Source organism: Leptinotarsa decemlineata, unplaced genomic scaffold (assembly GCF_025532065.1).
Source record: "Leptinotarsa decemlineata unplaced genomic scaffold, Ldec_3_MD MMD2_tig00026314_RagTag_RagTag, whole genome shotgun sequence".
In the NCBI taxonomy this organism is placed as follows: domain Eukaryota; kingdom Metazoa; phylum Arthropoda; class Insecta; order Coleoptera; family Chrysomelidae; genus Leptinotarsa; species Leptinotarsa decemlineata.
Window position 1 is genome coordinate 8437198 of NW_027412684.1, and position 25997 is coordinate 8463194.

General features: G+C 31.1%; 1 protein-coding gene across 3 annotated transcripts; it reads right to left on the reverse strand.

The window, feature by feature from the left end:
• Positions 1-259: 259 nt before the first annotated feature.
• On the reverse strand, positions 260-25340 carry Cyp40 (Cyclophilin 40). Of its 3 annotated transcripts, none has more exons than XM_074181437.1 (6): positions 25028-25335; positions 24814-24951; positions 23243-23349; positions 16768-16956; positions 14417-14785; positions 260-11589 (listed from the first exon to the last, which is right to left on the reverse strand). In XM_074181437.1, exons 1-6 carry the CDS (start codon positions 25083-25085, stop codon positions 11371-11373), a joined length of 1080 nt encoding a protein of 359 aa, XP_074037538.1. In that variant the 5' UTR covers positions 25086-25335; the 3' UTR covers positions 260-11370. The 3 variants fall into 3 exon arrangements, with proteins under 3 accessions (XP_074037538.1, XP_074037540.1, XP_074037539.1); XM_074181438.1 differs by having other exon boundaries at positions 11426-11660; positions 25028-25340; XM_074181439.1 differs by lacking the exons at positions 24814-24951; positions 25028-25335 and adding an exon at positions 23802-24020.
• Between the last annotated feature and the right edge of the window lie 657 nt (positions 25341-25997).

Sequence of the window (25997 nt, forward strand, 5' to 3'; positions counted from 1 at the left end):
TACCAATCCTGATTAGGCTCTGCAACTTAGTTCAGCTTCAAAGAAAATACAAAACTTCCAATAAAAGAGTCATATACGCGGCTTGGAAATTTGGAAGGAAAAACATAATAAACCCAAGTCAGATTAAAAAAAAAGTGTAAATTTCAAAAAATTCTGTTCATGGGTTTCAAGTATTTCATTGTTGAATTGTCTTTTTTCTCTCACACTTTCTATAATTTTATTGTAAAACATTACAGAGATCGGAAGGAATGGAAGCAAATTTAAAATAACAGCTTTATTACACAAATATAAAGAGAATTACAGAATAAATACATGATACTTTACCGTGACGAACGTTAATTTATGTACAAGGTGTCCCAAATTCGAAAAATTTCCCTGTTTGGACAATATAAAGTTTTGTTCAAGAGCCACAAGTCAAGTAAGATACTCGTGGTATATCCGAAACTGAAGTTTTATCTTTGTTTTTAATGAATTTGCTTAAATTATAATTTGTTCTGTAAGCCATTTCCAAGCAATATTATTGGTAATTTTACCAAGATATAACCTGGTCCATGGCTTGTTTTCTTAGTTTTTTAGAAGGAATGAAGTCGATATTATCTACCTGGTAACCGTTGTTGACAACGTTATTATGGATTTCATTCTCTAGAACTCTAGATTGATTTTGTTACTGTGTCTGTGTTGTTATTATACGTGTTGACAATTTTATTTATTTTAATTCAAAACAGCATATATGGACAGTACTGACAAAAGTACACCCTTTGCAGAAGGAAGAGTTGACAAATGTTCTTATTTGGAAGATGATTGTGTTGGAACTGACAAAAGAGGACCCTTTGAAGCAGGAAGAGTTGAAGAATGTTCTCCTTTGAAGGATGATTATGATGGAGTTGAAGAATGTTCTCATTTGGAGGAAGAATATGATAGTTATGATGATGATTTGAGTGAAGAAGTTCATAGGAATATTGAAAAATTCGAAAAATCACATGAAAGTAAAATGGATAGAAGAAAAAAAAATATGTAGACACCAGGATTTCAAAAAAAGCCAAAATGAAAAAAAGGAGTGCAACAAGGGAAAAAAATGGAAAAAAGAGGACCCAAAAAACATTCGGAAGAGGATATGGACAGACCGTAGAGAAATATAAAAAAAAAATTAAAAAAATCCAATATGGATTCCGAAATCAAAAAAAAAATCTTATTGGATCTGTGGCGCCCCCTATTTTTTGACCACGTTCATCCATGTAGCTGGGTTGAGGGGGCTTTTATACATTGTTTGTAATTTTATACATTGTTTGTAATTTTATACATTGTTTGTAATTTTATATATTGTTTGTAATTTTGTACATTGTTTGTAATTTTGTACCTTCATTTTATATTGTTAGTTGAGTAGATTGTATGATTTATCCATAAACCTTCATTTTATATTGTTAGTTGGGTAGATGGTGTGATTTATCAATAAACCTTCATTTATATTGTATCAATGAAAATTTCAGCCAGCAAAGGACTCAACGGGTTTCTCATTATCAGTCCTTTACTGCATGAATAAAACTTTTTCTCAAATTGAAAATAAATTTGAGATAGACAAACAGTAAGTAAATCTAAAATTTCCTGTTTTATTACAAGTTACATGGTTTTGTCTAGGAGTTTCAACTGAAATTCTGGGAAATAGATTTTGGACATTAAACGATATAAATTTAGTGTTATCAGGAATAAGTTACGTTTTTAATACAATTCATTAATTGTGTATTTAGTTATATTGATCCATATGAAAACAAAGCTGATGATGGTTTCTGAAGAACGAAACGTCGGATTTAGAATCTGAGAACTGAATGTTGTAGAACAAAAAAAAGATGCCTAGAGAAAGTTTTTGTATTTCAATAGCGCTTCAAATAACGTCAGAAAAAAAAAGAAATTGCCGCATTTTCGCTTTTTTCAGGATATCTTTGAAAGTATTCGGAATTTACCAGATTTTAGAACATTATTTTGAAGAGTACCAAATAACGTATTTTTGCCTCAATTTAACCGACTCTTTATCTCTTACAGTTTTTGAAATCCCAACATTCACCCTCAAATTAGCGACACCCTGTACACACCTGATTAAAATTGACAGAAATATAACTTCAACTAATAAGATATACACTTACAGTAAGTATAAGAACTATGATATATAGTAATATATACACACATTTAAAAATTACGAACTATCACAGAAAATATCTCAAAATAGTTCAATCTAACACCAAAACTGAAAAAACTCGTGTCAAAAAGGTTGTTATGAAACAAGCTGTTTTACTTTCATGATGCAAGTTATGGAACTCGTGTGACCTCAATATCCTCTAAAAACGCCCACCACAGCGACTTCCCGGACGGATGCTGTATCAGCCCTATTTTGATAAGCATTTGTATAAAACTGTTTGTAATGACGCCTCTCGTCACTCTTTACTTATCCTTTGTACAACACTGAATAAAGTAATTTGTCATTTTCCAATTTCAAGTTTTTCAACTCTTTTTTAAAAAGTGTTTTCGCCAAGCCACGACGAAAACTGGCGCAGTCGGTAGGATTTTGTCAAACGAAGTTTCCGTTAGAAACAATATTTTCGGTTCGTATCAACGATTCATTGGCAAAAAATCACTTGGAAAGCTGAGACTTTGGAAAACCTGCCGGAAGAGGACAGGAATCGCCAATTCCGACTTCAAGAAGACCAGGGACTACGGACAATCATCGCTGGAAATCCTATTGGCAACCTAGATTTAAGAAGAAAACCAAGAAACCAGAAGAAAGACTTCACAAAGAAATGAAAGCAACGATACTACTACTGTAAGTCGATTTTAAGTACAACCCAACCTATCCAATTTCCAAAAATTACCTTCTGATTTTCGATTTTCATCCAATTTGCGCGAACAAATTTTATGAACATTGAAAACGATTTAGATAATTTAAGTAGATTATTAGAAAACTCATTTGAAGAAAACCACAAAATGCCTGAAACAAACTTTCAACTATTAAGACTACATATTGACACAATACCTCAATATGAAGGAAATCCTCATACTTTAGGAATATTTTTAGATAACTGTGAAAATTTAATTGCAACATTTCAAAGTCAGACCAATCGAACATTAAATAAATTTTTATTAAGAGCAATAATTGGTAAATTAACAGGAAGAGCCTTAACACTCATTGGTTCTCGCATAGAATTAAAGACGTGGACAGATATTAAAGCTGCTTTACAATTAAGTTTTGGAGATCAAAGAAATCTTGATTGCCTTGTTCAAGATCTAATTTCTTTAACACCACAGAAAAACGAATCACCTTATAATTTTGGAATGAGATGCCAGGATTCAAGAAGCCTTATTGTTTCAAAAATCAATAACTCCTTGATTCAACAACAAGAAAAAATTTTACAAATTAACAATTATGACGATTTAGCTTTAAAAACATTCATAAGAAATTTACCAGGATACCTACAAAATAATGTTAGACTTAGAAACCCAGATTCACTAGAAAAAGCAATGTCTCTAGTAATAGAAGAAGAAAATTTTCTATATTCACAGAACAGATCAAATAGCGTGAATACACACAATTACAAACCATTTACGAGAGTTACCCCATCAAACCAAAAACCTATTTTACAAAAACCCAATCCTCATTTTCAGAAACCGCAATACCCTATGAATATCCAAAATAATTATAGACCACCTCAATATGTGAAACCGAATTTTCAACCTTTTCATCAAACAATGAATAGTCAAAGAATTCCCTTTCAATGGAAACCGAATAACAATTTTCCAACACAAAAACACCCATTCTTTTTAAATCAACAAAGTCAAAGAATGAGAAATCCCCAACAACCTAGTCAATTTAAAACGAATTATAAACCAGAACCTATGGACACATCCTCAGGTAATACAAAAATAAATCCGCAAAACAAATACCATGCAACCGAATTATTCAACCATGAATTTTCCAACTTTGATGAATATGACCCACAAAATTATTATTTCGAAAACCAAGAAGAATATGAAAACTTTTGTTACCAACAAGAATACGAAAATTACCAATACCCCTATATTAACGAAAACCCATCGTATTCTCACACCGCTGAGAATCCAGAAAACCCAGATTTTGAAAACCAACACGAAAATGAAAATTCAACACGAAATTTTCAACAGGAAGACACCTCACTGTACCAAACATAATAACATATTTAGTTAAAGCCAATCTACCATATATTTTCATCCCCGAATTAAACGCAAACTTTTTAATAGATACAGGAAGTACTAGAAGCCTTATAAAACCTCAATTAGCTTACAAATTTTATAAAAATTATATTTTAAAAGAAGACTTTAATATTCAGACAGCACACAGCATAAGTTATCATAATGAAGTAGTAATTATTCCAATCTTTAAACAATTCAAAATAAATCAGAAACATAAATTCTTTTTATTCAATTTTAGTAATAAATATGACAGACTTATATATATAAATTTCCTCGAACAAATTAAAGCCTCTGTAAATCTTGAGAAAAAACAAATAATAACACCCCTAGCTAAAATACCCATTGTGTATGAAACAGAAGAATTTTCAAATTTAAAGAAAAGTCTCAAAATAAAAAACCATTTAATTATTGTTCCACCCAGAACAACTAAAATAGTAAAAATACCCGTAAACAAAGAAAAAGGTTTAGGATTTTTAAAATATCAGAAATATGATGATTTAGTCGAATCCCCTCAAGCACTTGTTAACATAGAAAATTATTTTGCATATACTACTATTACCAACGCACAAACTTTTCCAATCGAAATATCCATAGAAGAACCATTCGAAGTCGAACTATTAAATACAATAGAAGTAAATTTTATCGAAAAAATGGAAACTGATGAAGAACTAGACAATTTCAAAGACAACATTCAAAAAGCAAATTTAAAAAATTTTCGCCTCGAACACTGTAATTTAGAAGAAAAACGAGCAATAAAAAGCTTATGTTACAAATATCGAGATATTTTCTATAATGATGAATTACCTTCAACATTTACAAATGAAATTCGACATAAAATAAATTTAACAGACGAAACTCCAATTTATACAAAAACTTTTAGATACCCTGAAATTCATAAACAAGAAGTTAAAACTCAAATTCAAAAAATGCTACAGCAAGGTATAATTCAACCATCAACATCACCCTTTTCAAGCCCTATTTGGATAGTTCTAAAAAAATCAGACGCCTCAGGACAAAAAAAATGGAGATTAGTAATAGATTACCGTAAACTGAATGAACGAACAATAGACGATAAATACCCTTTACCAAACATTAACGTTATTCTCGACAAATTAGGAAAAAGTCATTATTTTACCACATTAGACTTAGCAAACGGTTTTCACCAAATAGAAATGCACCCTGATGACATACAAAAAACTGCTTTTTCAACGGAAAACGGACATTACGAATATAAACGTATGCCTTTTGGATTAAAAAATGCCCCCAGTACCTTTCAACGAGTAATGGACAATATATTACGAGGTCTACAAAATGAAACATGCTCAGTATATTTAGACGACATAGTTATTTTCAGTACATCTTTACAAGAACATTTAGAACGCCTACAAAACGTATTTGAAAGACTAAGACAAGCTAATTTTAAAATCTAATTAGACAAATCAGAATTTTTGAGAAAATAAACTAGTTATTTAGGACATGTAATAACGCCAGACGGAGTAAAACCAAACCCCGATAAAATCGAAGCTATTAAAAAATTTCCAATCCCAAAAACACATAGAGAAATTAAAAGTTTCTTAGGACTTGTAGGATACTACAGAAAATTTATCAAAGACTTTGCAAAAATAGCAAAACCATTAACTTTATGTTTAAAAAAAGATTCAAAAGTAGTACATGATACGAAATTCATAACAGCATTCAACATGTGTAAAAATATTTTGATTAATGCACCTATATTACAATATCCCGACTTTCAAAAGAAATTTATTTTAACAACCGATGCATCAAACGTAGCATTAGGAGCTGTTCTATCCCAAGGAACAATCAGTTCAGATAAACCAGTAGCCTTTGCCTCACGAACTTTAAACGAAACAGAACAAAAATATAGTACAATTGAAAAAGAATTACTAGCAATTGTATGGGCCTGTAAATACTTCAGACCTTACCTTTTCGGAAGAAAATTCACAATCTATACAGATCATCGCCCACTTGTTTGGCTTTTTAAACTGAAAGAACCCAATTCAAAATTAGTACGCTGGAGATTAAAACTAGAAGAATTTGATTATGAAGTAATGTATAAAAAAGGTAAATTAAATACAAACGCAGACGCATTATCCCGAAATCAAATTAACGCAGTAGAAAATGAATCTATAATTAATAACCCAGGCGACATTGTCGAAGAAACCATGTCATTATTGAGAAACTTATCAGAACATCCTATACAGAATTCTAGCAAACCCCAAACTCAACAAAAAGTAAAAATTCTATCAGACATTCAAATTAAACCACCAACTAAAGAACAAATACCTCCAATCGAAGAAGATTCAGATAATACCCAACATAGTAACGTAAATGAAACGACAAATGAAGGAATAAAAATTCATGATGAAATAATTAATAATAAAATTAATCAAATTTTAGTATTCCCACATATTTACCCAATATTAAAAGTAAAACATGAAAACTATGAAAACCATAGATTCTATACAGTTAAAATTCCAGAGAAAAATAATGCAAATCTCATACTTGAATTTCTTAGAGATTATACTATTCAGAACAAAACTTATTGCATATATTTTCATACAGAAAAACTTTATAGAGATTTTAATGAAGTATATTTAGAACATATTTCAGAAAAAGGACCTAAAATAATAAGATGCACAAAAAATGTAAATACCGTAACTGAAAAAAACGATCAACTCCTATTTACAAAACATCACGAAAGTAAATCAAATCATAGAGGAATAGATGAAACCCTAGAAAAACTAAAAAAGAATTATTATTGGATCAATATGAAGAAAACAGTAACAGACTATATAAATTCATGCGACATATGTCAAAGAGCAAAATATGCTAGAAAAAACCCCTATGTACCACTTATGTTAACGGAAACACCTTCAAAACCTTTTCAAATTGTTCATATAGATATTTTCCAATATGATAAACAAATGTATTTAACTTTAGTAGACGCATTTACGAAATTTGCACAAGCAATACCAATATCAGGAAAAACCGCTATACACATTAGCAGCGCCCTAATTAAATATTCTTCATCTTTTGGAATACCAGAAAATTCAATAATAGATAACGGAACAGAATTTAATAATGAAACTGTGAAAGAAATATTAAATTTACATAGAATAAAAATTCACTTTACTACCCCTAAACACCATGAATCTAACGGAATAGCTGAAAGATTTCACTCAACAATTATTGAACATTTAAGAATATTACAAGAACTATATCCTGAAGAAAAAGACCTTATGGACTATGCTATTATAGGATATAACGAATCTATACATAGTGCAACAAACTTCAAACCTTTTGAATTAGTGTTTGGACACACAAATTCACGTGATCCATACGAATTATTCACACCTCATTCATTTTTCACAGACTATGCTGAAAATCATAAAAGAAAATTAGAATACGTTTATGATAACACTAAAAAACTAATTGAAACCAAGAAAGCGAAAATTGTTGAAAAAACAAATATACACGGTGACACGAATAATGATTACCAAGTAGGATTAACTGTATTTAAACAAAATCCACAGGAAAGAAATAAAAAACTTAATGAATTTATAGGACCTTATACTATAACGAAAATATTAGATAGAAATAGAGTAGAAATTACCAGTAAACAATACCCAGATAGAAAGGAAATTGTTCATATTAAAGAGCTTAGAAAGAAACTTCTTATTTCAGACTCTTCATCCAAAGCAAAGCAGAAATGAAGTCACCAACATTTCATGAACTTAATGATAACCCCGGATTACTACCACTGAAACTAGGAAACGCTCAAAATAAAATAGACCAATGGTCATTTATTCAAATATTCGATATAACAGACATAGTAAACGAATTTAATATTTTAAGAGACAGATTACACCAATTAAAAAGTACAATTGATAATAAAACACAAGGAAGTAACTATCAAGTTGAATTTTACAACTCATATTATTTGACAGAATTATTAGAAAAGAAAATAATAACGCAAATTTATCAAATTAATCCTTCAATCAGAAGAAAGCAAAAACGAGGACTTATTGATGGATTAGGATCAATTATCAGATCAATAACTGGTAACTTAGACCAAAATGACACGGAAAAATATGACACAGCGATTGAAATACTCTCATCCAATCAAAACAAAATGAAAACTCTCATATCAGATCAAATAACACTTTTAGAAAGATCGATTGATAATTTTAGAAACAATACACAAATTCTTATGCATAATCAAGAACTCTTGAACTCTCGATTAGAAATCATTGAAAAACTCATACAAACTCAAGAAGTCAAGAATCTTGAAATGAATCAACTCTTAATAATACAATTAACGATTTCACAAATAACCACTGCATTCCAAGCAATTTATGATATCTTAGAGAAAATAGAAATTGCTATCACTTTTTCGAAGCTGAATATTTTTCATAATTCCATGGCTGTACCAAATGAGATAATAAAAGAAGTCGAAAAGATTCCCAAATATTTGACTACAAGTAAATTACCCTTTGAACCTAAAATAGAAAACATATTACTATTTGAGAAGATAATCGATATCAAAGCATATTCGAAACATAACAAAATAATCTTTATTATTGAAATACCGATAGTCGAAATGAAGAACTATAATTATTATCATTTATACTCCTTACCAACTCCAAAGAATAATTCCTTTAAAACGATTATTCCTAAATCTAAATATCTTATCCTAAATGAAGAAAACTATGTACTTTTCGACACAAGCTGCAATGAAATCATAAATGAAGAATTCTTATGCCAATTGAACAATCCAGAAGTAATCACAGAAAAAGCCCCTTGTGAAATCCAGATGCTCAAATATTCAAAGAAACTAACAAACTGTAACCCAGTGCCTGTAATGATTAATAGAACAAAAATACAGAAAATTGAAGAAAATAAATGGATCATTATCACACCAAGCCAAAAAGTCACTAAACAAACTTGCAAAAATAGTAGAGAATCAATTCCTCTCCAAGGAACTTTTATTTTAGAACTCACCTTTCAATGTGAAGTGAAAATAGACAATACAGTAATGAGAACTTTTCAAAACCCTACAATTGAATTTAAACCATTCAAATTTCCAAAATTGAATTTTGAAAATAATTATTCATATTTAAATCTTCAATTTCAAAATATTAACCCAATTAAACTGGAAGCCATTAACCTGGACGAAATGAAGCATATTCAAGAAACACTAGAAATCAAGAAAGAAGAAATAAAGAAGATTTAAGATGTACCAATCGATCAGAAATCAATTGATATTTGGACTATAATTTTATATGTTATATTTTTTATAGCCATCCTGTATGCAGCCTATCGATTCTATCCAATTAGATGCCTTGCCATACCGGATGCCCCAAAAGAAGGAGAAGCCCAAGGAACTTCCCGAAATTCCGAAATTAACCCCGGAATTTCGCTCTAAGGATGGGGGAGTTATGGAACTCGTGTGACCTCAATGTCCTCTAGAAACGCCCACCACAGCGACTTCCCGGACGGATGCTGTATCAGCCCTATTTTGATAAGCATTTGTATAAAACTGTTTGTAATGACGCCTCTCGTCACTCTTTACTTATCCTTTGTACAACACTGAATAAAGTAATTTGTCATTTTCCAATTTCTAAATTTTTCAACTCCTTTTTAAAAAGTGTTTTCGCCAAGCCACGACGAAAACTTGCAGTTCAAGACACATCAACTCATTTCCCATTACATTCAAATCCCAATGCATTTTTCAAATCACAAATACAAGTCATATTTTCTATGAGGAACTGGGAAGAAATATGCCGACAAATGTGCGGAAAAGAGTTATTGAAAGGGTAATGTATTTGACAAAGGACTGGATTTTAATATTCTGGAAGAAAAATTCCGAAAAGTTGAAATACATTTTTTCGCCAAGAGTGATAAAAGGACCTTTCTAATTAATGCATAAGTTTTGTTTTCGCTGAGAAGTCATGACTCAGAAGGACTGTGATGGCTTTTGGAAGAGTGAGATGAAGCAAAAAAGTATTGTAGCATCAAGATGAAATACATGATGAAAAATAGAAGTCGGAAAAGCCAGAATAACCATGTGAAATGATATTTTTATGCTGCTGTCGTGGTCAACAATTTGATTGGGACATGGAAAAAGCTTTTGGTGTTTCTATAAATATATACAAACAAAGAGTTAGTCTGGGAAGTCTAGACAGTCAACGAGTACTTACAGAGCGAAATGAATCATTATTCAACTATGCATATAACAATAGTAATAGCCATTTAACTGGAGGTCGAAGTATTGGTGCTGTCTTCCAAATTATTGTCGATAGGGGATTCTTGGCATAAAATTCCAACACTTCAATAGCTTACGTGGACGTGAGTAGTAATTAGCTTTCATCAAAGCCACTCTGTAATAGTTTGAAAACAATCTATTCAGGTCGAACGACGTCTTTCTTGCAGGTTAACTTTTTCGGTGAGTCGAAACTTTGTGAGTCTGGAACCAAAACTGTCACAAGGGCGGTGAAGGAAACACTTCAACCCGAGAGAAGGAGAAGGAAATCTAATTTTGTGAATCAGACGTGTTATTGAGTCGCTTGAAAAATTCTTGCTGGAACATTCCCAATAGAGCAGAGAGGAAAATCGGTATTAACGAAGCGGGTCCAATTCAGTTTAAAACTTTTGGCCCTCAAGACAACATTAGAATGGCCCTGTGTTATTTGCCATGACTTAATGTTTTGGACTTCAACAGCATGTGATTCTTCCTCTCATTTTCTGATTGATTTGGCCGTTACTTGATGGAGATCCAATACAAAGCACCTACTGTGGCAAACGAACTGGTAATGAACCCTGAAATCCTTAGAGCTTAGGTCAGGGGATCATGGCAAGTGTACTTGGCTGAAGGCTGCGGCCAAAAAGACAAAAAGGTGCCCCCCTCCAAGCGCTGATATTATAGAAAAATAGACATGGAACTTTAGATGTTGTTTGAATGCTATTGTATCAATCACATATTATGTACCTCCTGAAAAAAGCAATTATAATGTACACATATGTTTCAGTTTCATCAAATTATACTATCATAAAGATAACAACCTACTTTTCTATATTCGGTTAAAAAACAAAGCATTTCAGTTTTGGCGATTGACAGAAACTATTACCAACACATTAACTGAATACTTTAGCATAGAATTTTTTTTCATTTTTCAGGTACATCAATTTGACTTTTTTAGCTTCACGTTGGACTTCCTGAATATTCTTATCGTTTGGTAGCAAAATAGAGGCATTGTTAATGTCTTCCAGTGCTTTATCGTATTCCATCAAAGCCAGCCTTGCTTGAGCTCTTCTGTACAAAGCTTTCACGTTACATTTGTCTGCTTCGAGCACCTGGCAAATTCAAAAATGCAACATTTTAGGTTGAGAAGTAATCGTGAATCTCCATTCAAACTTCTCATATGCTATGAAATATAAAAGGAGAATCATTAGAAGTGAGCATTCTGATTTCCGCTAGGAAGACGCCATCTATTGGATCAACAAAAACTCACCAACTTTTCATCCAGAGTAGTTTCATTTAGTTGCCCGGTTAAAGAAAATGCAGCTTGGCTTCACAAAAAATGTTTTGCAATAAGCCATGTTAACTTTCTGTTACAGACATAGAGGGCGTCTTCCTAGTCATTTTCATTGCATATTGTTGTGACAAATTTATTGATATAGGTCAAAAATAGTATTATACATCGACCCAAAATTATTGAATTTTTTGGAACGTATGTAAATTAGAGCGTTTCATTTTTAGGAAATATTTTTTTTTATTTTCCTACCAGACAATCTGATATAGGAGATTTTATCTTTTATTAATTTGAATGTCAACAGACAGACCAAAGTCAGTTCCGAAATATTTAAAATACCGTTTCATTCCACAAATTGTTTTTTTTTCTCTCCTGTCACTCGAATGCTCAGAAATGGGAATACGTATCAATAGGTTGATATCTTTAACAGCTCCACAAATACCATCAAAACTGAATCGAGTCGCATTATTTCCTGAAACTTTTCCTTCAATTATTCTGTACTAATTTTGTACGAGTTAGCAATGATATTCATTTTCAAACTAACACATAACTTGCTTTCAACTTATTTTGAAAAGTTCTGTATATATAAATCTCAAATCGATAACCCCTTAACAAGAGGGAGTAGCTCCCAAAAATTCCACCTTTTCGAACTGATTTGACTAGTACGATGAAGTCTTTATTTTATAAAGGTTTGAATTAGTATAACAAACTTCCACTTTCGTTGAAAGATTCAATAAATGTTTTCCAATTAAAAAAAACTCATGAACATAAAATCTCATCCCTGATTTTCTTTTTTCTGTTTTGTAATATGTTTGTTTTGTATATCCTCATGTTGAAACCATTCTGGAATCGTTGAAAAATGCGTTTCTTTTTTCTTCTTCTATCATATCATCATTTTTGTTAATTATATGTCATTTATTTATATACTTTTAAAATAATGTATGTATATTAGGATGTCCTAAAGAAAGCAATAAATATTATTATTATATTTAATCATTATATTGTTTTCTTTTTTATACTTTAATATTGTACCACTATTTTGTATTTTACCACTATATTGTACTGTGATTTTACTACTATATTGTATTTTGTTTTATGTTATTAGTATGGTGTTATGTATTTATTACCTTTAGTTTAGTTTAAGATTTTACAAACTTTTTTTTATAACAAAATTGTACTGCGATTTTATCACTATATTATTGTATAACGTTTTATATTGTATTAGGTATTTATTTTCTTTAATTTAGTTTGAGATTTTATGAACATTTATTTATATAACAAATTGTAATTGGGACTACATGTTGAATAAAATAAATAAATAAATATTCCCTTGAAAAAGTTAAAGTGAATTACATTTCTCACTGATTCTAAAACATGATTTTTCATTTGAATACACTGGAAGTCTTTTTGGATTTCAATTCGATTTTTTATATCAAAATCTAATTCACAAAAATCATTCATTAGTAGAGATTGCAGCAGTAATTCATGCAAAATAAATATTTATTTATTCATTTATTTAATGGGTAGTCCCAATTACAATATGTTATAAAAAAATATTTTATGAAATCTTAACTAAATTAAGTTCAATAAATACAATATAAAAAAAGCAATACAATAATATAGTGATAAAAATCACAGTACAATTTTGTCATGGAGAAAAATGAAAAATCTTTAACTGAACTAAAGATAATAAATACATATCACAATAATAATAATATGATATATAGTATAAAAAAGCAATATAATGATGAAATAGTATAGAATATTCAAAGGAAATGTTTCAGAAAATAATGCGACTCAGTTCAATTTTGATGGTATTTGTGGAGCTGCTAAAGATATCAACCTGTTGATACATATTTCCATTTCTGAGCATTCGAGTGACAGAAAATAGTATTTGATCATCAAGTGAAGTTATGTTTTTAGGAACGGCTTTTGACGAAACTCTAACCCAGAGCTGCTAAATTCAAAAAGTCCATAATGAACTTGATTCAGAATACCATTCTGTTGAATACTCTAGATCTAGATGGATGTGGATTTTAAGTGTCTACTTTTCTAAAGCTTATTTCAAGAGTTCCCAAGAGTTTTTGTCGCTTACAAAAGATTAATAATATAATATTTGATATGGATTTTCCAGATAGTTGTGAATCAATACTCTCAATAGAGGGCCTTTTGACCACACTTTATTCATTTATTTTGAAATGTATCACTTTGGATCATAGTATTTTAAATTTCAAACAAAATGTTTCTTTCTTAACAAAGTCCGTACATAAATAACGATGAGATTGGAAACTTAGGTGTGAAAGTTGAATAACTTTTTTCGAGATCAATTGCCCTAAAACCAAACTGATATGTTTGCACTCGACGCGCGTTTCGCCAACAAAGTTAGCATCCTCAATTTTCTTCTCCTGAGGATGCTGACTTTGTTGGCGAAACGCGCGTCGAGTGCAAAAATATCAGTTTGGTGTTAGGGCAATTGATCTCGAAAAAAGTTATTCAAAGTACAGTCTGATCATTGAATTCGAGATCCATCCCAATACAATTAATTAGATTTATGACAGATTGCAACAACCCAAATTTGGTATTAGGTCAAAAATGCAATGCTTTTGTACTATAGTTTCATGTAGGTATTATAGTCTGGCTTTCCTTACCTCATTGCATAATAAAATAGCTTCTTTATATTTACGCCTTCTCAATTTAACAGCTGCTAAATTCAATAGAAGAACACTTTGAATGTCTTCAATTTTATCAATCTCTATCTTGTGTGTCAAAGTCCAGTCAATATATCTCAGACATTTTGTGTATTTCCTTTCTGCATTTATAAACTCGTTCTTATTGTAAAAATGTTTTCCTGAATTCTTTATGTTATTTATAGTTAGTTCCGCAACTATGGGATTTTTGAGGAACTCCTCTTCACAGTCATCTGGCCAAGGTGTATAAATGTCTTCAGTTTCATCATTTTCGCCTATGTTCCAAGACTCGCCGGGTTTACATTCACCACAATTTTCAATCATGAGAAGCTGCAAAAATGAATATTCAGTTAAAACAAGAAATCTAATGCCTATTAGCAAGTTGGAAACTATTCAAAATGCAACCACCAAAAAAGTGATGAAAACATGTTGCTTTATTTCTTAAGGATCAATTGGTGCATGTCAGTGAATACGAAGTTTTGTCAGAACTACCTAATATCGACAATAAATTATAAATTATTAATAATTTCTCTATGCTAGTTTTAAGAAATATTTTGGAACCCTTTATTACTATTAAATCGCTTACCTCAATTATTGTTTTTATGATACAATTTCCTGTTTGTTTGCAGGTGGTTGACAATATTTCATGGTAAATTTCATTAGTTCGGACTTCCAGCATCTAATATGACATGATATAATATGATTTGAAATCCCTGAAAGAACAAAAAAAAGGGAAAATTAAAAAAAAATAGCTGAAAATAACATTAATATTAAGCAAAAAAACCCTGAAATTGAATTAAAATCAAATAAAAATTTCAACTGAGAATTGAACAATGAAAATGAACTAAAAATTGAAAGATTTCAAGTAAAGTTACTTCACGACGTATCAATTGTTAGTATCCACAATTGTCTTGACAATTGTAATGACTGTGGATACTAATAATAGAAACATCGGGAAGTAACTTGGCTTGAAATCTTAAAATTTTCAATTTCTTGCCTAATTTTCATTTCAGTGTAATTTTATTTCAGATTTTTTTTGCTCAATATAATTTTTATTTTCAGCTATTCATTTTCAATTTTATTTGTTTTTTCAGGAATTTCAAATCAAATTATATCATATTAGTCAAGGGAAGTCCGAACTGATGAAATTCATTTCTTATATTGTTTTTTGGGTTTATAACTTTCACAATCTGAAAATAAAAGACAAATCAATAGAAAATCTGCTGAAGAGCAAACTGAAAAGTTCTTCCCGAAAAGTTACTGCTTAATATAAACTACTGGAAAGTCCAATTAGTCAATAACTTGTCTTATTCATAAATTTTGCCCACAAATTGAAAAAATCAATTGCAAAAATTAAATATTGATACTTTGCTTTCTCAAGTGGTTAATATTTCGGAAAACAATCCTTTTCCGTTTTCAAAACTTGTGTCAACAGAAATTAGAAATATCAGTTTGAGGCGAGATTTTCATAGTGAATACAGTTTTTAAAAACGAAAAAGGATTGTTTTCCAAAACATTAACCACCTAAGAAAGTTAAGTATCAATATTCAATGTTTTCAATTGATATTTTTCAATTTGTAGACAAAATTTATGAATACGACAAGTTACTGACTAGTTGGACTTTCCAGTAGTTTATATTACACAATAACTTTTCTATACTTCAGCAGACTCTCTAGTGAGTTATATTTTCAGATTGTGCAAGGTTATAAACCCAGAAAAACATTATAAAATATTGAGTCCTACACAAAAAAATGTCGTTTAAAGAATAATGAGATTCAATGTGAAGTAATAAACATTGATCATGTTAGGAATTTTCCCTGAACATAATTTAGGACATGCAAATGATGGGTTCCACATATTCAAGAAGAGATTTTACAATACAGAGTTTTTGATACCAGTGAAGTCATAATGAGTCAAACTTGATTTACATAATGAGGGAATGTTAGAGGCTAGATGTTATGGAATGGTATTTATGCATATGTTCCAAACAGTTTACAACATACCAACTGGAAGTTTAGAAATTCTACATTAGAATAACATTAACATTATTCCTTCTGAGGAAGATGAAACGGATTTGTAATGTAGATGTTCTACTTAACATCTACTATTCTCTGATTCATAGTAGAATTTCTTACGGCATTATTTTATGGCGTAATTCCAGTTCAGCAATACATGTTTTTCGTTTCATTCATTTCTTTCAGTGTGTAGCCCTAATTGGGCAATAAATAAATGATTCTCTCCACACAGAGGTCATCTGATTCATCAGTTCCAAGTTAGATTATAAAACTGTATAATTTACATATTTTACATACCTCTAATGGACGATCATTAACCCTGGGATATTCAGACATTTCCGTGATTAAACGGAGACCCTTGACTACTCGACCAACCACAATATTTGTATCATCCAAATGGTAGCATGGTTGGGTTGTTATATAAAATTGTGACTGATTTGAATTTGGTCCAGAGTTCATCATTCCTACCATGCCAGGTTCCTCATGCTGAAAAAAAAAAATCATTAGTGTATGTAATGCTTTAGATGTAGATATATATCCACGTATATAATGCTATTTAAATGAGTAACTTATGTAAGTTTTATGTCAAATTCATTATATAGGTTCTTTTTTTAAGAACATTCTTCCAAGTAAATATTGTAATAGGGGAGCCCAAGCGGGGATTTCGGGATTTACTGAAGCGCGGCAGATTAATATAAAGGGGGATACCTTGTACCAAGTTAAGTGCTTCCACCAAATATGAGCCTCATATATAAGGCCGCCCGTGAAATTCATCAGAAATTCTCGAGCGCGTCAGATTAAGGTAGGGTGAAGTGATTACATGCTAAAAAGTGTATATTCCAGTAATCTGACAATTTGAGAGTGACGTAAAGAAAGGGGAGGTCAGCAAAATTGTAAAAAAATAATATAATTTCGACATTCTCGAACGAAGCTAATTTTTTTTATTTTGAAGGAAATAATTCAAGGATAACGAAAAATATATAATCTGACGATTTCCGCAAGCCGAAATAACAAAAATTCGTCGATAAAGTTTAATGCGTGCAGCTGTGCGATACCTATATTTTCCTCTTCGAGTTTCTATTCCTCTTTCACTTTTTCTCTATCTATTACTCTCTCACTCCGTCCCCATTCTGAATTCTGTTGCCATGACGCCATCACAGCTGATCACAGAGACTCGTTCGTGATGAAGATGATGATTAATTGATCAATTGATTATGAAAAATAAAATTTTTTTGAGCATTTAAAAAAATTATTTTCTTATAAATACAAGTAGGTATTCTACTTAAAAAACATACAAATGATTATTTGCATGCTATTTTCTGAGCTTTTCAATTAATTAAGTTCAATAATTTAATTTTTTTTGTCAGATTAGGCGAATCCCTCTAGATAATCGTCAGATTATGAGACAGGTCGTCTAGAACATAAAGATGAACGATATATATCTTAATCTGACGCGCTTGAGTATTTCAAAATGGCGATTTTTTTTTGCACATTATAATAATGGCCGTGAGTTTGCGTCAGATCGAAATCGTCAGATTATTGAATGAGAGCTTTTTTTGTTGCACTTAACACCTCCTCAGAAAATCTGACGCGCTCGTCACTTTTAACTCTTACGTACAACCACCCGCATTATGTAAATGTAGGACATTGATGCTATCAATATCTGACGCGCTCGAGTATGTCCATGCAACAGTATTTTTTCACGTATTTAAAAATCTATAGCCGCTTCCCCCACCGATGAAAAGGTATATATTATATAAAATTTTTTTCTTCTTATCATCTAAGCTTTGCAACCTAATATGTCTATATGACGCTCGAGTAAATCCCCATTTTGAATCGTGGGCTCCCCTATTATTGTTATTAAAATATAAATGAAAAAACAGGCATTACTGGATGTATAGAAAAAAAGAAATTTTTTCATTTATAAACCAACTACATGGTATCCAACATCTCAATTTATTTATTTATTCAACGGCAAAGCCAATTTACAAAAACATACTTAAAGTGTGAGGAACTACAAAGTATTTTTGAATGCTCATGTCTGATGTCTATATTACAATTTACAATTTTACAAAACATTCAGCAAAGTGTGAAATACAAAATATTAATAAATCCTTATGTCTAGTGACTATTTTACTAAAATATAAAACAACTCTGGTACTTACAAGAATAAAGATGTAACAAATCTGGTACTTACAAAAAAAATGGTAAGGTAAATAAAAGCTTCGAAAAAGCTATAGCCAATTTATACTTAATAAAATGTTTATCCAAAGTGGACATAATAAAAAAATCAAAAGTTAATATATAATTTGAACTGTTAATGCAGATTTGATAATAAGTATGTAAACAAACACGTAAATATACATTATACAGGGTGTTAAAAATTAATTCGGCACCATTGCCAACTCCATTATTATTGATGCTACAAATTTGGTTAAATGGGTAAACTAGTATCATTTTTAATGGCCTTCTCGATGCCAAAAACAAAAAAAAAATGAGAGTTTCGTTTTCAAAATATATGCGGTGGGAAAAAATGTGTTTGATTTGATAAAACAGAATTATTCTGAGTAATCATGTTGTCTTGAAACCTTGTATTTGTCAAATATTCTCAAGTATATCATGACAATGTCATAAATTATTGTAACTTTCAACTACTGTTCGAATATTTTTCGAAGTGCCATTTTCCTGTTAAGAAAAATGTGATATGTTAAAATCCTACTTTGTTTGCAAGAAAAATAGCGTAAGAGCACTCCAACACTACAACAATTCGTTCCCCGATCGTGAATTACCTAATCAGCGTTTTTTTGCTGTGCTTTATTGTCGATTCAGGAACAATGAAAAATTTTTTGAGAAGAGAACTAAAAAACGTTTTGTAATATATGAAGATACAGAAACTGACGTTTTAGCCTACTTTGAGGTAAATCCAAATAATTCCATAAGAGATTTATCTAGAGAAATAGCTGTTCCACTGTCTGTTATTCAAAGAATTCTGAAGAAACATAAGATTTCTCCTTATAAGTTAAGACCAGTGCAAACACTAGAACCTGGTGACCTTGAGAGGCGATTGGGGTTTTGTTGGTGTTTTATGAATGAATGCAGATGAGATCCAAACTTTTACATAAATATTATATGGAGCAATGAGACTAATTTTTCAAAATGTGGGATGTATGATAGAAAGAATTTTCATTATTGGAGTCAACATAATCCATTTCTTATCCATCCCCCAATCAGCAAAGACGATTTAGTATTAATGTTTGGTGTGGTCTATTTAGAGGCAGAATTATCAGCCCATTTCTCTACCATGGTTCTTTGAAAGGACCCTGTTACATTAATTTGTAAATGTGAGTGTTGGAAGAGTTTTTCGATGATCTTGATCTGGAGGCTCGTCAGATGACCTATTTTCAGCAGGATGGAGCACCACCACATAATTTCAGTGGCGTAAAAAAAAGTTGCCACACTGCTTTGGAAACAATTCTACATTTTTATTTTTAAGGATTTCTGAAAAATGAGGTGTACAAAATAGAACATAATAATGTAGATGAAATGAAAAATTATATTGAAACTATAATTAATAGAATTGATGGCCGAATTGTGTTGAAAGCAACATGTAGTGTCAAGAGAAGGGCCCAACAAGAAGGCGGTGTTTTTGAACATTTCCTCGATATTTCATAGCTTTTTATTCGCCAAAACAAAGAATTTTTTTGAACTAGTGAAAGAAATGAATATATCCACATAAATCGCTCATTTTCAATTTAAGGAAGAAAGGTGATAAGAGCTTTGTTGTTGAGAATGTTATTACGAATCGATATGCATAATGAAATATAGGATGTTCCATTTTAAAAAAATATCATTTTATGAAATAATTTGAAAACGCGACTGTACATTTTTTTTTCGGCATCGAGGCCATTGAAAATGCTACTAGTTTGCCCATTTAATCGATTTTGTAGCATCAATAATAACTGAGTCGGCAATGGTGCCGGTTCAATTTGGAACACCTTATATAATGTATATTTACGCGTTTGTTTACATATTTATTATCAAATCTGCATTAACAGTTCAAATTATATATTAACTTTTGATTTTTTTTTATTATGTCCACACATATATAAATGAAAATGTATAAATGTAAGATTAAAATATAAAAGAAAAAGATTATTTAACACAGATATCCACAAAAACTCGGTCATCGAAAAATTCTTGTGATGTACAGAGTGGTCACTTTTTTTAATGTAATTATATTGGTGACTTTTAAATCATAAGAGTTAGAAGGTCGGTCAAATGGAGAAAAAGTTGCATTCATAATAATATAAGCACTGTCGAGTGGTTCAAAGTAAATTCTGTCATTTTGATTTTTTTATTGTCCCACGTTATTTCAAAGATTATCAAAAAAATGTATTTTTCATTCAATAGTAAATTCTCCTCAATTTGACGTAATCAGATTTCAAATCCACCATATTTTTTTCAATATGGACCTGCATATTTTATGACACTTCGAAATTACTGTTCATGCTGAACTCAACGTTATATCATACAATGTCATTCAATGTTGATTTTCAAGTCATTTTGATCCTTATCCAAATTTATTTTGTTCGGATTTGTATCAAATTTACCTTTAGTTAAATTAACAACATGCAACGTATCAGAATCAAAAGAAGAAACAAATAAAAATTATTTATATATTTCAAGAGAAGAAAAACCTAATTCATAATAATTGAATGAAACTATCATGATAGTTTCGTTCAAAAGTGACTAAATGATGGTGTCATTTAATTATTATGAATTGAGTTTTTCTCCACTTTTAAAATATGTAAATAATTATTACTTGTTTCTGCCTTTGATTCTGATAAAATCCATTCAGTTCAAGATGAGTGAGTTGATTTTCTTAACGAAATGTGCTGCATGTTGTTAAATAAACTGAAGGTAAATTTAATACAGATCGGAACCAAAAAAATTGGGTAGGGGTCAAAATCACCTGAGAACCAACTTTGAATGGCATTGTATGATATATCGTTGCATCCAGCGTGAAAAGTTATTTCGAAAACTGTTATAAAATATGCAGGTCCGTATTGAAAATAACGAGGTTGAGGGTGCCCCAGAGAGTACGAAAATTTGAATTTGAAATCTGATTAATAGATAGATAGATTTTATTTAAACTGCATTCCAAACAGGTTTACACCCGATTACATGTATACAGTCAATGTCATGGTACATAAAATATATGGTTTTAAAAATACACAGAGTAAATAAACACCTAAAATTACGTACAAGAGAAACGTTAATAAAAACAGGTATATATGGCACATTTTTTTTAAACGACTGTCTTATTTCTAATTCATCACAGCAAAAAAAAATCAAGACTTTGGTGACTTACGACTAGATCATTCACTTGCCTAAGGCAGCGATTGAGTGGAGACTCTGATCGGGTGTCTACATAGAAAACCCTATTGCAATTTCTTAGACTAGCACTAGGAACATGAAGATTGATCACACTGAGGAGTTCAGGTAAATTTATTATCTGAATAAATATGATGAATATAAATAGTACATCATTCAAGCCTCGACGATCCGACAGGGTTAGCATGTCAAAATGTTCTAGTTGAGTCCTATAGGAGATCATAGAGAGGGACTCTTTTTTTTTGAAGTAGGTGTACCTAAGGAATTTCTTCTGTATTTTTTTTATCATCTCTGAATGAAATGCTGTTTGCGGATTCCAAATTGTTGAAGCGTATTCGAGCTTTTATCTAACAAAAGCATTGAATAGAAGAATTCCTAGTTCCCATTTGAAATCCTTGGCATTTCTTAACTTAAGTTAAATTGAGGAGAATTTACTATCGAATAAAAAATACCTGAAATATTTTTTGATAATTTTTGAAATGAAGTAGGGAAAAAAGAATAATCAAAATGACAGAATTTACTTTTTTATGATATCTCAATAACCGGACCTGATATTCGTAATTTATTTAAATTACTTGACAATGCTGCTATGAATGCAACGTTTTCTCCATGTGACCGACCTTCTAACTCTACGGTTTAAAAGTTACCAATACAATCCCAATAAAAAAGTGGCCACTCTGTATAATAAACTAAAGTCAATAAGAAATCTTTCAACAATTTTTTGAATTCGAGAGTATTACATGCCTTCATTAAATTAGAAAGTTTATTATATATTTTTACCCCAGCATGAATTGACGATTCAGTGTTACTATCTTCATTTGGGTTTGAAGGCCATCGTAGTTTGGAACTGCATCCTAACGTTTTGCCAGCACGAGTGGCTGGCTTCTTCAGAGGCTTATTCATCTTGAGGATTTACCGATTACTGGAGATTTTTAGTCCGTAGGTTGTATTTATGTTGACCCAAGTAGTTCGTCTCTCTTGTTGATGTGTTGCTGTTGACCGAAGTGTTATTACCTGTTAATGACGTAACACTGCATTGTGCAATTGGCACTTTAGCATCTCCTAGTATGGGATTCCAAATCCGGTTAAACTTTACCGCCTCCTCACTTCTGTTGTAGTTTTCCGAATGTTTATGGATTTCAATGGCCATAGATGTGCATAAGATGGCCTTCAAACCTGAATAAACATAGTAACACTGAAAATCTCGGCCACGAAAGCCTTAACCAATTTATCAGTGGCCAGGTTCTGAAGTATGGTTGAAAACAAAAAAGTTGACTATAATTGCCTTAGTGTTTCAATGCATGCAGTAGGATAGTGCATAATCCAGTTTGTTGGATGTACAACTTGCAATTGGTATGGTGGATAATATGGATAATACCTTTATACTGAAGTCCTCATCTTCAAAAATATCTCCATATATACTTTCTCCACCAGAGCCATCGTTATTAACAACATCTCCACCTTGCACCATGCACATAGATATAACTACAAAAATTCAAACAATTATTTATTATGAATAGTGACGTGAAACGAGTGAAATATTTCCTATGGAATTATGCATTCAACTAAACTAAAAATTGAATGAAAGAAAAACAAAATTAATTTATAATGTCGATGACCAGAGCCCAACTAGCTGCCTTGCAGCAAGGATTGAGTTCTCTGTCGGTCCCATAGATGGCGTCTTCGTAAGGGGAGATGTCATCAACCTCAAATTCTAATGGGTTTATAAATACAATATCAACCAACATTCAATCATTTACTGACATCTTGGTCTATTTTAAAAATATAATTCAATATTGTTGATTCACTTCTTAGAAAGCTGAAGCTTGCAAAATATGCAGTGGAAAACCCTGTCACAATTTTTTTTCACATTTTTTTTATATGTATGGAAACCAATGATCAAAATTATTTTTTTAATTGTTCACTAACAATTTTACCTTTTGTTTACAAATCTTCACCCTGCTAATCCTACTTGTTTCAAACGTCATCTGTAACATCGGTGCAATTATAAATTTATAATTTTTCTTTTCAGAAATATATAAATGAATATTTTTATTTTACTGTGGCTGAAAAATACCTGTCAGCAGAATTATATTTTAAGGAATGAATATTTTGCCTAAAATTATTATTCATTACAAAAATTTCTTGAGAATAATACTTATAACATTGACTTTTGTTTGAAATTGGTTGACAGAAAGATGTAACCACAATTTGTCATTGAATATTTATGATTGTATCAATGTTTAATTTGTAAAATCAATAAATTCTGAAAACATTGCATGTAGATATATAAATAATATATAAGCAATACAGGCATATTTCTGATACTTTGAGAATTTATAATCACTTGTTTACCCTCTTCCTGAGCCCGTTTTTCTGCTTGATTAGCAATTTTTATACAGTGTAGTTCTCCACACTAACCTAGGTGAATGCATTATTTAATATATATGCAGTTTCTTTAAACTTTTTTTAAACCAGTGTTTTCTCCCATGCAGCATCTGCATTTATTATATTTCGTTTACAATGTAATGCAGTAACAATTGTGAATTGTCTTGGATATAGAGCTGAGTGCAGAGAAGCTTTCATGAACCTCAATATATTGACACTGCTTTATACATATTCACCCATAAACATTGACCTTCCTTTGTCATGAATTTTAATCTGCATGCTTATTATACAAGACATAAAAGTTATATTTACATCACTCTCCATGGTTTGATGTGTGAACAAGGTGTGAACTACCTTGCTCCAAAAATGTATAATAAATTGCCAGACTCCATTAAAGATCTCAGCCTGAATAAGTTTCCATTGAAATTAAAAAATTACTCGATAAAGAAAATTTTTACTCTTACAATTAATATTTCAATAAAAATGTTAATGACTTATGTAAGGGAATATGTATGGCACCAAATAACTCCACTGCAAAAATTATTGGAAACGTTTGCATACCTTTATTGAACTTAGTTCCTTTATAATGAAGAGGTTTTCCTCTTTTGCCTAGGCCTTTTTCTCCTGTACATAGTGCACGAAAATTTTCAGCTGCTTTGGGAACTTTATCCCTGAATAATTCTATAAGGACCCTTCCAGCTAGAGAACAAATTTTATTCAACACAATAGCATCTTTATACATTACATAGGTAAAGTAGAATTGGATTCAACAAACCTTTCGCACCCCCGTAATTCAAATCCAAATATACTAGAGGATTTGAGATTTGTTCCATTGCAAATTCAGAAATGTTGAGGAAATATTTATAAAAAATAAAAACAAAATGTCTGTCACTAGCGTCAATGTCAAATCTCAAATTCTTGTTAGATGTTGTGATATTAGATTTGGGATTTGGCAATCATGGCAAATAACATGAGCACTGAGCATGACAGTTTGACGACGGTTGGAGGCAGCTACTTCGTATTTCGGTATATTCGGAATAATATTGATGGAAAAATCTTTATCCAAAAGTAAACATTTCTGCCATTTTTGATAGTGACAGTTATCATTTCCGGAAATCGGCTATTTGATAGTACATAATGTGAAAGAACAGATTAAGTTATCACTTAATCTGTGGTTTTGTGATTAATGGTAAGTTTATTGGGCTGTTTATCTGTGGTTGAAGTTTGAATTTTACCCACCAGTGATCGTTGAGTGCAGGTGGCGCAGTGGATATCCTACTGAATCAACTGCAGATAGAGCTTATGATCTCCGAGTAATGATATTATTACTTTTTATTATTCATTTTTTCTCTGAGCTTTGATTAGTTGGAATTAATTTTGTTTGTTCGGGATACTCAAACGATTTCTTTCGTCTGAAATTACCTTCCCAGTACTGACAAGGAGCAATTACTGCAAAATCGGTCTATCGACGGTCATGCCGACCAAATGAAATCAATTTCTGCTTTTGATGTATAAGAAATTACTTGCGACGAATATTCCAAATGAAAGACGTTGCACAGGTGCCTGATGGTTCAACTTCATCTTTCTGCACGGCATCAGCTGGGCGATAGTTGTTGTTTTCCGTCGGATAGCCACACGTACCTACAAAGTCGTAGCATCACATGAGAGGAAAGACAGGGTATGGTGATTCCACTTGAACTTGAAGCCAGGATAATTCGTGAAGCTATTGAAATTGAAAAAACATC